Source organism: Xiphophorus hellerii, chromosome 3 (genome assembly GCF_003331165.1).
Source record: "Xiphophorus hellerii strain 12219 chromosome 3, Xiphophorus_hellerii-4.1, whole genome shotgun sequence".
NCBI lineage: Eukaryota > Metazoa > Chordata > Actinopteri > Cyprinodontiformes > Poeciliidae > Xiphophorus > Xiphophorus hellerii.
The window spans coordinates 23,207,591-23,223,352 of record NC_045674.1 but is presented as its reverse complement, the minus strand read 5'-3'; the positions used below and the strand labels follow the sequence as shown (position 1 = coordinate 23,223,352).

General features: G+C 37.8%; 1 protein-coding gene across 1 annotated transcript in view; it reads right to left on the bottom strand.

Annotated features, from left to right (window-relative positions):
- The window catches only part of LOC116717152 (growth factor receptor-bound protein 10-like), a 71,795-nt gene that overhangs the window by 40,671 nt on the left and 15,362 nt on the right, over positions 1-15,762 (bottom strand). The window contains exons 3-4 of the mRNA XM_032558300.1: positions 9,885-9,981; positions 1,264-1,555 (exon numbers count right to left, since the gene is read on the bottom strand). Coding sequence (XP_032414191.1) covers positions 1,264-1,555; positions 9,885-9,981 — 389 coding nt within the window. The remainder of the gene's footprint in view (positions 1-1,263; positions 1,556-9,884; positions 9,982-15,762) is intronic.

Sequence of the window (15,762 nt, the reverse complement as noted above, 5' to 3'; positions counted from 1 at the left end):
TGACTGATCATCTGGTCAGTGGGTCAGGCTACTTTTTGAGATTTTTTCTTGTTATTTGCAGAGGTCACACCTGTGAAAACAAATCTATTAGAAGACTGAAGCATATCTTGGGTACAAAGTGGTGTTGTATCGAACCCATAAAAGTATAAAATGCAGCAGCAGGGGTTCTGATGAAAACTAGAAGGAGAGATCACATTTCTCTGGCCTTAGTTTATATTCAGAGGGTCCTTGTTCTTAATTACAATCTCATGTTAAATAACTCACAGTTTCTCATATTCCTGACCGAGCATTTGACTCTCACACTGCAGGTTTATTAGGGGTTGCTATGGTATCGAACAGTCTAGTTATCAGGTTCTATTCAGAAAAGAAGGACAGACATTGTGACAACTTTCAAGGCCAGGTTAAATATCAGTCTGGTTCAAGATAAGTATGCCTTCAGCTTTCCTGATATGGACCTCAACCAATAGAGGAGTCGATTAACACATTTTATTTTCTATTTACTTCAACCATATTTCGTTTTTAACTTTCTTTTTTCACTCTGCAGTTTCGTATTACCAACAATCAGCAGCTGTCTTTGTCTATTCTGTATGTGATGTTCAAGGCAGATGACTGTTGATTCAGAGCCTGATTCTGTTCTTGTTCAATTTTTTGTTGTTTTCCTTTTAAGTTAATCCTTTCTCCTGTTGCCCTTGTGGTATTCTCAAAATTCAATGACATCTGCTGGAATATTGGACTTTCTGGGTGAAATATAAGACTAACTGCGACTGAATTGAAAGTAATGAATGTCAAGTGCCTCAAGATTACTTTTGTTGTTATTTGGAATTATTTGAATAAAGTAAATTCATATAATCTGAAATTAAGATCAAATTAACTGAACCTATAATTGTTTGTTATTGAACGTGCTTCCAAAAAATTTCTCAACACATCTCCTTGTAGAAAAATAAAAAAAGCTAACATCCAACGAATCAATTTTCTTCAAAATGATGAGACCTAAATTAGACATTTATTAGAGCTAAATCTTTTAGTACAAGGAGCAAACGCCGGTAATCATGTGTATTGCCTTCCAGCAGACCCTGAACTAACAATTAGTGTTTTTTTTCTTTTGTCTTAATATGATCAAATCTGATGTGTATTAACACTCATCTGTTACAGGGAACTGTTTTGATCTACTATTACATTCATAGCTGCATAACAGATTTTCTTACTAGGTTACTAGGTTTCTAAATTAAAAAAAAAACAAAAAACATTTATCTCCCAACTAACCTGACAGCAAGGATGTGCATGGGCTGCGAGCGCCTGAGCTTAGTCTGAGGGGTGTCCACATTCGCAGAGGAGGACGATGGAGGCTCTGGGGAAGCATGGTGATGCCGTGGCTGGCTGTGCTGTGTGTGATGATGATGGTGATGATGATGGTGGGGGTGATGTTGTGAACAAGTGTTTTGTCCATTATGCAGCAGCGGTGTTATCTCTGTCTGCTGGCCGCTGCAGGTGGAGTACAGGCTCTCCAGCGAGGAGTTCATATCATTCACCAAGGCCTCCAAGTCGACGTCATCATCTGACAGGCAAAAGACAAAAAAATGAATCACATCAGTGAGGGAATGTGGCAACAAACAGTACCCTACAAAAGTTTTTATAACCTTCACACATAAAACTTATTCAAGTCACAATAAACTCCAAATTATATTTTGTTTTCCACCACAATTCTTGTTACATTTTTGTCCAGAACACCTCCTCTCACATATTTTTCCTCTGCTCCCTACATAGTTTGTAAAAAAAAAACTGAAACATTTGATTTGTTGGTGGTTTTTGTTCAACAACAGTATTCTTCTTGCCACTCTTCCATAAGGACCAGACTTACAGAGTGCACAGCTACAGGCATAACAAAGCAAGTTTATTTATTTAGCACCATTAATACGCAAGGCAATTCAAAGTGCTTCATAAAAGATCAAAGGAAAGAGCAAAAGAAAACAAAAGCATGGCATGAAATAATAATGTTAAAATACAGATACTAAAGGCATGAAAGAAACAAATGTTTCATACAGTTCATTAGAAGCTGCTTTGATCAGAAGGTGTAGTAAGCAAAGATATTTTTAGTCCACGTTTAAAGTATATAACCGCTTCTGAAAATTTAAAGTTTTTGTGGAGGTTGTTCCAGATTTAGGCAGCATAAAAAACCTGTTTCTCACACTTGAGCTGCGGATCTCTGCATCTTTTCAGAGTCACCGTGGGATTCTGGCCCAGTTCACTGATTATTGCTCTCTTTTTCCGGGGTATCAGTTTATGTGGACTGCCACGTCCTGGGAAGGTTGGTAGTTCGGTCATGTTTTGAATTTGCAGATGTTGGAAAGTTGTTGGACAATAACTTTTTAAAGGCAAAAAGTTAAAACACGCAAGATAATGCTTTGATTCCACTACGTCTTAAGTATTTTCTCATTTCTGCCCTATCGTCATGATCCATGTTTGTAGGTGTGTCAAAAGACCACATAGGAACACACCGATAGCTACCTAGTTTTGCCCAGTTGCTTCATCAGAAAGACAGTCTTGACTATGTACATTGTTCTGCCCAGCGAGCCTAATCTCCAGAGAAATCAGGTGCAGGCACAAACCTGCCCGTTGCACTTCTGAACTCCTTTCCACTGGGACTACGAGCTGAGAAGCCAGCCTTGGCTCTCAATTCACTACGTTTCAAACATCCAGCTCTTAAATGTATTTAGAAGTCAAGATGAGAAATTCTTCTCGGAGGAAGAATCTATCCTACAAAGCCCTTTGGAAAACCTCTGGGCACATTTAAATTCAAGAAGTGTTATCTCAGCGGAGGGGGAAATTCTAATCTAATTGCTTTATGCTATAAATCTTTCATCATCTGGGTGAAATGGGTGTCTAACTTTGCACAATTTTAAATTACAAGCTGCACTGGTGATTAATCTTTTACCAAGTTATTCATTTTGAAAAAAAAAAAGAAGAAATCTTTAAAAGTTTATCATCAAGCTGGTGTATTCATACTTCACAAGTATGCAGCGGCAAAAGGAGTGCGCCACTAGGGGGAGACAATCTCTAATCATAAAAAAGACTCATGAAACTCCAGAAAAGTAATAAGGGATAGAAACTACCCAAGAGATCAGACATGTTATCCTGCAGAACAGAAGAAATATACATACAGACTGCCTGCTTCATCTGACCTCTAATGAGGAATTTTAATCAATGCAGTGCTTTATAAAAATGTTCCATAATTCCAGTTTTGTTTTAATTATCTGCAAAACATAGTCATCAGAATTTACTGAAATAGACACTAAAACTCACTCATTGGTATTGTCCACAATGAGAGTAAGGTACAAAATGTCATTGCTGAAGAACATGACTATTAAGAGAGTGCTGTATCCAGTGTTTTCAATAGGAAGGTTTAGTGGAAGGAAACAATTTTGAAGAAAATGGTGCACAAGCGACAGTAATGATCCCAGACTCAAGAAAGTTTGTTAATGGAAGTCCATTCAAGAATTTGGGTCACAAGGTGGGTATTGCAGCTGGAGTCAGAGCTTTAAGATCCGTCACACATAGACGTGAAAATAAATTTAGAATTTCATTTGGCAGTCAATGTCCCACAACATCGGAGAAGAGTGGAGACAGTCAGAACCAAAGTAGATTGTTGTTTTCAGGCTGATCACCTCCATGACACACTTTATGTTTTTCATATACTGTACTGCCACTTTAATATTCTAATTTTGTGAGAAACAGTTTGGAGTTTTTATTACCTGGAGGGTTAATGAATGAATTTATTGTTAACATTTTTGATTTATGTAAATTAACCGTTCAATAGTTCTCAGGTGTATTTAGCTGAAGCTATAGCTTAGCGACTTCACAGCTCCGGGTTCAAACAGTTGAGTTGCTGCAGATGTCAGGCCACTTTAAAGTTAGTAAAAGTCCCATTCCTAAGCAGAAAGGCTGACTGAGGAAACACAAACAGTAATTTGATGGATGTAAGGTTTCAGGTTGCATCTGAGGGGCTTCAAAGCGACTGCAGAGATACAACAGTGTTCTTTTTAAAGAGGGGAGAAAAAAAAGAAAAAGGCCTGAGGGAACAACAGCAGCAGGAGCTTTCAGAGCTGCGGTAAATATTCTCATTTCTCTCTTCCAAGCTACCCATTAAAACCTTTAGTGTTGTCGTAGCGGAGATTTTCCTGAAAACGTGTCAGGCAGTCGTATCACAGGTGCCTGTGAGTCACAGGTGGTTAATCTCTGGGTATTAATAGTGACAGGAAAGCTGAAGCAGCTACTTATAGATAACCTGGAGAGCTAAAGGGCTATATACCACTAGACACACGGTGCATAAAAAGTCAGACTAAAGGAGAAAGAGACACCAGTGCAGCAGAACAGAGCTGCCAAACTTGCAAAGAGTGGCTAATACATACAAATACATTTCCTAATATAAAGTTGAATCAGTCTAATGCCTAGCACATTGTGTGAGAGCACTCCACTTGAATACATCAATCGGTCTGCATCTGGTATTCTCCTTAGTTGAGCCATGTCCCCTTAAGCTAGTAAGCAATAACAGAAGAAAAAGTTCTGACCTACTTTGGCCTTTGGATTAGCAGAACTGTTTGCACACAAAGGAAATGCAAGCCTTAAACTACTTGGGGGGATGAAATATTTGTGCGTCACTATCAATCATACAATTGAAGTCACCGGTGCATTTCACGATTGCACAACAAGCAAAGGACTGTTTGATGACACTGAGAGCATGCACCTCGAGTAGGCAAGCATGTACAGGATTAAAAACAATGAGGTTTTTGAATCTGAAGTGGACATAGTAAAAAGTGTGATCTGAGGTGTAAAGATCCTTAGGATTCAAACACAACAAGAGCAGCTAACAGAACTCAAATCCAAAATAAAATACTAAACCTTCACTCGACTAATAAAAGGTTTGCGCAACTAAGCAATCAATCAGCAACAGATAAAAACATTCCTCAAACAGCGACAACTTCATTCAACCATCATCAACTTACATTTCAGGCATCGATATGAAATAAATAACTAATATTGATGAACGTAGATAACAGGGGTATTAATTCTTGTAGAAATTTAATTAGGGAGTGACACACAGAAATGGTTTGAGCAGTAAAGAGATATGTGGACACCAAACAAACACTCCATCAGGAAATACATCCCTAAAATAAAACACTCTTTCTTTAAGAGGTGTGATTATCTCTGCTTAAAGACAGTAGACTCACGTGGAAGTAACTACGTTGTGGCTCATTCATTAATATTTATAATAGCTCCCACATGAGCTGTGCAACTTCTCCAGAGTTAACATCGGTCTCTTGGCTTTCATTCTTCATATGGCCTCTTAGTTCATAGGGATGGCCACGTTTGCAACTGTGCCATGTCCTTTCAGTTTTCAGATGTTGGATTAAACGGTGCTCCAAAAGTGTCCAAAGCCTCTACACCCATCTGCTTTAAAACCAAAATCAATTTCTTGAAGTTAACAATCTCAAAGAACCTCTTTGCTGTTTTTATTTTATATTTCAAGGGAGATGCAATAAACAATATATTTGCCCAGTTTAAGGGACTTTCATTGTTTTTGATGTAGAAATTTTATGTAGATCCAGTCGACAAAATAGTTCCACTCACAGAAAGTGGTGAGGAAATTGTGAACGAGGAGAAAAAGTAGTAAAAAGTAAATTGCCAGCAACTATATTGCAATTATTTGTTTTTCTGTTATCAAGCAGCCCCAGACTTAACTATGCTCAGTGACTGTGCTCCATCTACGGTTTTATATTACAAATACTGTGCCAGCCTGTTCTAAATATAAAACCTGGACTTTTCATAAGATAGCAATGATATTACAGTTCTTGCTCTCATAAGTTGAATCCCTTTACGACCGCTTTCTTCTCGAATGTTACCCCCCTCCTTACTCCTCTGAACATCTACAGGAAGCAAATAAGTTTTATAAATAACACAGCTTACATCGATTTTCCACCTAAGCCACTCTAAATAACAGTGATACACTGTGAAGGGGAATAGCTTGGCGACAATTTGAATCAAGCTTATTCTGAATACCTTTTTGCTCATTAGTCAGCGAGTGATGGAGAAAAACAAGACTATTGTTGAGAAGGGCAGCCCCATATGGCCCTTCTTCACCCTGGGATGTAGACTATGGATTCTTGACTTGCTCCCTCTAGTTCAAAACAAAAAGGAGGGGTCTTTCTCCAACAGAAAAAGGGGAGAGTACAGGGTTTACATTTACAGTACAGAAACTGAACACGCACAGACACACGAACAGCACACACATAAGGGGGATCAACGGCCCATGAATACAAGACTGGCAAAGGGGTTTCTATTCAAAGGCAATCTGTGGGAGCGATGCCAGAGCAAGTGCACTGTAAAGTGCACTGGTTCGGGGTTGCTCACTACAATACCTCTGGTGATGGCACACACACCCACTGTGGGCCAAAGCTCCAGATGGGAGGGAGAGGGTTAAAGAGGAGCAGAGGGAGAATGTGAACAGGACAAACAGAGGAAAAAAGAAGCATGGGATAAGAACAGGGCGGGACATACTGTATATCTACAGTATGTAGTATACAGTTAATTATTCATACTTAGGCTTAGGGTGAAAGTAATGCACTGTGATATTACTAAGATGTTTCTTTGTACAAGAAGGAATATTAATGCTTTGTAGGGTAATTTGAAATTTTAATCTTTCAAGGGTATGCATAATATTGGGCTTAATTGCATCTGAAAAAAGGGAACCATTTTCTTTGATTCAAGTCAGCAGCTAAGACTTTAGACTTAGATGCAGACTTGTATATTAGTTACTGTAGACTTGACTCAAACTCAATGTCTGGGACTCAAGCCTCATATTGTGTTTTATTTTTGACCAAGCACTAGATCATTCCCCAACTCTTTATTTTGAAATTTATTCTAAATCTTGGAACATTAAATGCAGATTTAATATATGGTTTCCAAATGACCTTGCAGACCATCATCTGTTTCGAAGTAGGGAGGCGGGTAGACACTAAACCTATATTTTGCTCTGTAAGTAAAAGAGTGGACAATTTACAAGATACATAAAGACATGAATGGTTCTTCAAAATAAAAGCACTTCTTGTTATTAACATTGTTAGCATATTTTCTACTACTTTTGAACATAAACACAATGTTTTATATTTTTAATGGGGTGAACATTATATCCCAATAACTTAAAAGACTAAGGTTGGTAGATGTTCACGTCAATAATTTGAAAGCTTGACCTTTTCAGGAACCATTGCAAGAGACAGGACAGACAACATGCATCCTATCTGAGATTGATCATTTGCAACATTAGAGACTAATTAATTGAGTTGTTGTGTGTAACCCTGACTATCTCTGTTGGTTAATTTTCTATGGTCCAAACAAAAATATCCCAATACAGACCGTTAGTCTTGAACAGAGTTGGTGTTTCCTGTCATTTTCTAAAGAATTTTTCATGCACCTATTGCTGCTTTCACTGTACAGTCTACAATATATTTATATTCTTGCAGTGTACTAAGGTAATTAGTGCCAACTCATTTCTTCGGCTGCATGCTGGCACTCACACCTCAGCTGATGCTACACTACTTCTTGCTGTGAATGCTATTACAGCTGCTGGAAGCATTTCAGTCCCTTTAGAGTTTATTACCCACCTGTAGGATAAGATCCAAGCTTTTTATGGTTCTTTACTTCTTGAGCAAGTGCTGCAAGAATGTACGTGTGAAAGGATGATCATGGCATCATCATGGAGGGAATGTTTTCAAAGTCAATAATACTGGCGAAGGTAAAAAAATAACTGCTGAAAGTGTTCTGCGTTTACATAAGAATATACATGTATATCTCATTGGCACAGCCACTTTGTCTCCATGCAAGGAAAAAGTGTTAAGAGCCATCACAGCAGCGGGGATGTGCTTGAGTTTCCCATTGCCCTGAAAAGGCTATCGTTATCTTTTCACATAAACAAAGTGTGCCATTCTAACACCATCAGTGACTTTGATACAATAAGGAACAGGATGTGACCGCCTCATCTCAGAAAGATATCTTGAGAACATAACATTCTGGTCATTCTAAGAGGTTGCCAATGAAACCACAGTCTTCACAAAGTCCCCTTTAGATAACTTTATCTCATAGTTGACCAGCAACTTTATAGCCACAGTCAATGCAAACACTAATATATCACTTTTTTAAAAATATAAGATTTCATATGTGAGAACATAATAAAAAATTGTGCCAACCAAGTTTTACAATCAACAATAAACTATCTCAGATAAGGAGCACAAGCACATGTCCAGATAAAAAAAAAGAGCCCTTCCTCCCAGTGATAAGGTTTTATGTTTCTAAATGTGAGAGGGAAAACAATGGGATCCTTCCAGGTTAAAATTAAAGGGAAACAACAAGCAGTATGCAATAAGAAATATGTACAATTACAATTTATGCAAATACAGATGTCTGTCTGTGGTCAAGTGAAACAACTGAAGTGGAGTCGAGTTTTGATTTGAAAGTAAGCAAACACGTCATTTATTGACTAAATTCTGACAATTTTAAGCTTTTTGGCCCTGAACAGCGATTGGCAGGTTGGAAAAAATAAAAAAATAAAAAAATCTGCATCCAGTCAATGCAGAAACCAGTCTTTGTGTATCAAAGTTGTCACTGAACTAAGATGACTGCCAGTTTGCCGGCAAGGTGTTTGCAGATGAAGTCAGAGGAAGCACAGAAATGTAAGAAAGTATTTAGAAGTAAACTAAGTCTCATTTTTTCAGGCTGTGAAAAGAGCGTGAGAAAGATTTTCAGAATAATATTGGAAGGATAAATAAAGCAAATGAAAGCTCTTCCTTGTGCTGTTGAGCTTCCAACCTCTGTAATGAAACATCCTGGACTTTGAAAAGTTGGCAGCTTTGAGAGTCATGGTACCGTTCTGCATTTTCTAAGGAATATGTCCAGTTCCTGCTGTTTTACAAATGTAGGCTGCAGTACATGAGAAAATTGCTAACAAAATAAAGGCAGTTTAAAATGTCAACTGTGTAACAAATTTGTCTTTGTTATAAAAGTTCCTTTGTCCTCCTATATTTCCTAAAGAGGATTCAGAATCTGCAAAAATGTTGAATCACCTGCACAAACTGGAGAATCACACATCATCTGCAGGTCAAACTTTAATAATAAGCCTTTTTACTAATCTATAGGTACTTCTTTGTTTTAATCATGTGATGCATTCAAAAGAACAGAGAAAGAATTATAAAGGATTTAATGCTGCTAGATCATTACCGCATCATTACACAAACACCATTTACACTGCTCTGTTTGAACACAAATATTGCTATATTAAAGTCATCTGTATTCCACTGTCTGGGAGTTCCATCCAACCTGCCTGATGCTGAAAAATGACAATGTAATTTCTGCTCCATTTACTCCCCATGCCTGAGCCAAGCGCTCTCATTCACTGATCGAGCCTTCACAGACTCCCCGCCCTTACCTCTCATGCTGAGCCAATATTGTACTTAAATCTCATGCTCCGATTGTCATGGATGGACCCTATATGGCACAATTAGTTAGACAGAATAATTAAATTGGCACACAGTGTCTATGCAGAACACCCTTTGAACAGCTTAAATGTTTACAGTGCAAGAAACCCAAATATAGATTGTAGGCAGTGACCCAGGTCTGGCATACAGTAGAGAATAATAAACAGCCCCCCTCCCTAACTAACCTCCCAATCCTTCTGTGGCGAGAAAATCTGTCAACATGTGTGTATCTTTGTCATAAGCAATTTAAAGTTTCACAATAAAGTTATTCACAGACTGGTTATTCACAAGCATAAACATTGCCACACATACAGTAACAACAAATACGTGTCCATAAATATTGTTTTGGTAGAGAGCACTAACCTTGATGGTTTGGAGAACTCTGATTGGTTGATGGCTGAAAGCTTGGACGAATGAGGTCAGCCTGTCGGTGATTGGATGAGCGGTCTATGTTGTCCTGCTGAAATGGGTAAAAAAATAAAAATAAAACAATAAACTTTTGTGAGTTGGAATAAAACAACACAAAAAGAAACTCTTATTAAAGATGTTCTAAAAATGTTCATCCCTCATTCGTGCACAAGATTACAAAGGGAGAGAGATTGTCGCTGCACGATCTGTTCTGGAAGCACAATCCATACCATCAGCTAACCTGCGCATGTGCTAACAGAAATACTTCTAGGGAGCGTGTTTTTGTTTGCTTTTGATTTGAAGACAATAACAAGAAATAAAGTTTAAAATGGTTTAACTGCATTTTCTCAATACTGCTTAAAAATAAATAAATAAATCAAGTAAATGGGCCATTGTACAATAATCAAGCATCAAGAAAGATACCAGGTTATTTTTTTCCATGAACAAATGGTATGCAGTTTTGTACAATCCGATAAAACATTTGGTTAATTTCATAAAAGATGTGATCATTGTAAAAATAAAGGTCTTTTTTTATCCATGAGGAGTCCACCAGAGGGTGCATAGATGGTAGCTAATAGCTAACAGTCCAGTGAGTCCAACACACAATTTTCTTCTTATAGTTTTTAAACTAAATTATGACAATTATTCATAAAGAAAATTATATCATTCTCTAGAAAAATAGGTAATATAGCAAGTATGTCAATTAATATAAAAAATACGTTACACTTTGTTGATGTGAAGTGTAAGAATAATGTGTTAGGGTTTCTTCAGCACATGTGCAAATGAGCCAAATAAATGGATCGTGCTTCCTGAACAGATTGTGCAGGGAGTGCTTAGTCAAAATGTTTTTGTCAAAACGCCCTACTGCAGCATTAACAGCTGTCTGGGAATAAACAGCTAAATAAAAATAAACTCAAACAAAAGAAATTAGATTTTTATTTCACTTACCAACAAAAAAAAAACTAGATTGAACATTGAAAGCTAAATTAATGCTAACCTAAGGCAGCATCAGATTACAAGTAGGAAAAATAATAAGGTAAGATAAATGAGTATTTTTCATTTTTATGTAGCTGGGAGAAATACAAGGATGGCTTGTACCTTTGCATTTTCATACATTCTTCACAGTCACAGAGAAACAAAGCTCAACGATACTAGAAACACACAGACATCCATGTGATGCTTAAGTCTTTAAAGATGGATCGTAATGGGACCAAGTTTGGACAAGGAGCTTACAAAAACCCTTACATATTGAAGAAGTTGAAAGGAGTGCTGAGGAGTCAAGATGTTGAAGGTACAGCTTTTTGAAAGGGGTCAGAAGAGGGTCAGAGGCAAGGTTAAGGCCCTGAAAGCAGGGCAGAGGCAAAGCTGTGGAGATTGAGCCTCAAATGAACAACAACAACAACAAACGATCAGGTCTACATGTCGAACTACACCTTTAAAAGATGTCAGAGTCAGGTTAAATGTAATAGCTGGGATTTGATTCAGTACTGAGGTCATCAAGAGACTTTAGGCCAACAGGGAACAGCGGAAATTGATCCAAAACAATACCTTTGGTTCTATATTTATGCTGGCTCAGGTTAAGCAATAAAGGCTTCAACAGGTCAAATGATGTAATTTCATTACGTTGCCAAGCTGTTTTCACAGTCTGCAGTTTGTCAAACATCTCTTCAACTTAACCGGAGTTATGTAATGCACAAAAACAAAAGGGAAAAAAAATCCACTGGGGAAAACATCTCAAAAATGTCAGCAAACCTATAATTCTGAATGTAGTAAAAATATTCAGAGAATACTTTGAGTTGGAAACATCTGCATGGGTTGAGGACAACAAAAGCTGCAGTCACATTGTTTTCTAGCGCACCGTGTATTTTGTCATCTCTAAAAACCTGTTTTATGCTGATGAAGACATGTTGAGAATTATTAAGTCCTTTTTGAAGTATATGTTCATGAATATTCTGTGTAGCTCAACTCTGGGTGAAGAAAATCCCCAGCTGCGGACTTGATTTAATCAGAGAGTAAGTTATAATGCCTGTAGCGGCTGCCTTTCAAGCTTTTGGTAAGCTGAGGTGAATGAATTACCGTCAGTGCAAACAGAGCATGTGGACAGTGTCGCATGAAAAAGAAGAATGTCTCGTTGTTGCAGCAACATTTGAATAGTACTTCAACTTTAAAGCAATTGAATATACTGTATATTCTTGTGTCTATCATGCTGTTAAATATTTCCATCATGTCCAACCTATCCTAGGTACCCTAGCTAAGTTAGTGATCAAATTATTTAAGTTAGAGTATAAGACAGAGATGTAATGTAGGAAGACAATGCTGATGTCTTATTTACCTAATGTACTGTACATTCCTACATACAAGACAATTGTTAATGTCAGGGAAGGGATCTAAACCTCCATTTCGTGTCCATAATGACGTGAACAAATCTACAAAACCTACCAAAATCCAGTGAATAATTAACTGTGACAAATATGTGTATCAAGTGGAATCAGAATCTTATTATATCTATTCTTTTTAAACAAACATAAAATATGTTCACATACTATAGTAACGTATGTAATTTCTAGTCCAAACCCAAAATGATTCAGCTATCTGCAGCTTTCACTCAGCAAATGTGAATGTTTATCCAAGTGATCCAACAAAGATTTGGAGGGACTGACTGGTAGTTTACAGAACATCTTGTTTCTTTGGCAAACATTCCCTACGTTCTGCTTGCACAGCAGCTCGGTGTTTCACTTTGATTTAGTTTTACTTCGGCATACGAAGAATTAGGTCCCACTGTCATTTCTAAAAATATTACCAAAACGTATTACATCAATTATCCCCCCCCCGCTAACAATTTTATTTCAAATTAGAACCTGCGTAAAATGTATTCACTTTATAAAAAGATTAACGTTTCAAAACAATCCTCCCTGTTCAGTATCAATGCTATCTTCACGTGAATCTGTTTTGGGTCGCGGCTGCAGTTTTATCAAGGAAAGAAATCTTCCATAACTCTGGAATTTCACACTGAATGGGTTTTCTCATTCAGCAAGTCAAGGTACATCTGTTACAGCTGAACGGTTTGTAAACAGCCCAGTGAGGGTTTCTGTGCATGCAGACTGCTTTGCATGTTTGCTTCTGTGCACTATGCACACCAGAGTATACATTACCCTCCATACACCGACCCAAACTGTTGAGAAAAAAAAAAGAAAAAAGGATGATGCCCAGCTCTATCCAAGAACTCAAATCGTTAAGTCTCAACTAAACAAAATGCTTTGTGTCTATAAACTAAAAATGTGGATAACTTCTGAATCCATCAAAATGTTATAAGGAGCACTGAACTCTTTGGCACTGTGATGGCATCATTTGTGACAGAAATAGAGAGGAGATGAAATGGAATAAAAGAGATTTTGTTGCAGAACTTTCCATAAGGTGCAAGAGAGGAAGTTCGGAGAAATGTTTCTCTCGGGCACAAGATATGAGACCGTACATTCCCACAGGGAAATTTTGTAGCAATAAAAGATTCACAGAAAAATCCGCTGCCGGATTTTCAGCTTAAACAGCCTCAACAATTCAAATTTTTTCTGCCCAGCGCACACTCTACGATCTTAGAGCTTGTAACAGCCGTAATTGTGTAGTGTCTCTTTAAGATACTTTAGTATTGCCAATGACGTCACAAGTATGCGTCACGGCTTCTCTGTAGAGAGCGGGGGAGAAACGTGCTAGACGGACATGTTAGCTCCCTAACTTTCTTTAGTAATGTTACGGGTTGTTTGGACTCTGCTCATCTTCATGTCTGATAATAAAGCAGCCGTTCAACCGGGCTTGTAAGGTTGGTGAAGAGCGTGTTTATTAAAAGACAACACTGTGGAATTCCCAGTACCAGTGTGGTTGTGCGTTTTTGATCGCCCTGACGAGGCTGCCGCCTCCTCTCCTCCCTTAAATACAACCCAAGCGTTACAAGCTGTCGGCCGATTGTCGGCCCATTTTCAAAACCTGAGAGACCACAAACTAGCCGACAGAAATCCTAGCTACAACGGTTCGATCGGGTTCTTCCTGCCCTGTGGTGTCCAACAATGGGCGCAAAATAATGGCTACAAGTCCAGTGAACTAATTTTAAAACCAGGCATTAATCAATGCTTTACTACAATCTACCTGCAATGCATGTGGCTAGTGTCAGTCCTGACTGAATGAAAATCATTATAACCTATTTACGTCACGTTAACGAAGAACAGCTGAAAAGTTACCGGGTTTATCAACTGCGGTAGTAATTTCGCTCCAACTCCTCCTCTTGTCATTTCTATATTCTTTGCATGTTGAAGAAACATTAATGTTGTTTCCACATATCATCTCCAAAGTCCGCTGGACTTCAGGTTGCGCCGTGTCAGCTGTTTGGGATTCCCCGACGTAATTTCCCCTCAGAAAACACGGAGAATCCGGGCTTTCTGATTGGCTACCTGTCACATTCAACAGGCTGAGTTAAGCTCCCAGTAGGGAAAACCCTGATTTAGATCGGAGCGGGAACGACGATCTACCGTAACACACCACACACTACCGGATGATCGGTTACGGCCAAGGTTCTAAGATTGTTGTAAGGGGAAAAATAGGAGCAAAAAATCGTGTAGTGTGAATTATTGCATCATGTAGTCGATGTGCCCATTTTCTCTATTTAAATCTAATTATTACTGAAGGGCAACATAGTATACAGACTTCATAATCTGCACTCTTTTGGTTGAATGCAGTATTTATTTCCACTTTGGCTTTATGTTGTTTAGTTTTTATTCAAGTACATTTTTTGTTAATGGAGACTAAGAATCCATTTTATTTTTGTTTTAGGTTGTTTTGTTTATCAGTTCCAGTGTTAAGTGTTCTTTTGAAAATAACGTGTATCTATCTTTGGCAGGAAATCGCATGCATTATTACGTCATTTCCATTAAATAAGTGTACAAAGGTCTTCAAACAATATTATCGTTTATCGCAATAATTTTTGAGACAATCGCTCAGCAAAATTTGTTATCGTGACAGGCCCAATTGTGATGGCTGTAAATTATTTTCGAGAATCGTAAGAGAGATTGCTTGTGATCAAGCACGCTTCTCTTCTTTGGAGAAGAGTGTTTTTATAGTTATAAGTCTGTATTTTTTGATTCTACCCACAAGACCACTATTGTTTTCTGTGTTCAAAATATTTGGAAACCTGTTTGTACTTACTCCACCTGAAAGACATCCTGCAGCTTTTTAATGATGCAAGTACAAAAACAAAATTATAACTATAAATACACAACAAATAAACACTATGGGTGGTCATATGTCTAGATATTAGATGTTATTTATACCCTCTTAGACACAGGCCTACAAAATTAAATAAAAAATGTTTACTTCTGTGAAACAGCAAATGAAACTTCACTCTTCCACAAATATTCATATGCCCAATCAAGGATACACATTCAGCGGTTCCTGGGTTTACCGCTCTTTAAGGTCTGGGCATTAACACCAAACTCTCTATCTCATTAAGGCCGAACTTGCTAACCTTTTGCTCTTGGTTCAAAGGGTACAGTATAAACCTTGACCCAGGATGAGGAGGCCAACAATATCCAGACTAGGCTAATAGCACCACTTTTCTAATCCAAAAGCATGCCTTTTCTACAAAACTTAGACTTTTAATGTTCCTTACTGGAACATTATGCTGGAATGATCGACAGGATGATTAAAAAAAAAGAATTTTTCACTCCAAGTCCCATGATTTCTTCAGTTATTCTAAAAGCTAGGCTGATTTTTAACCAGGCTGATGGTTGGTTTCATTTAGCTACTGATTTGAAGAACTTTCTACATTTGCTCATTTAGCTTTTCCCCC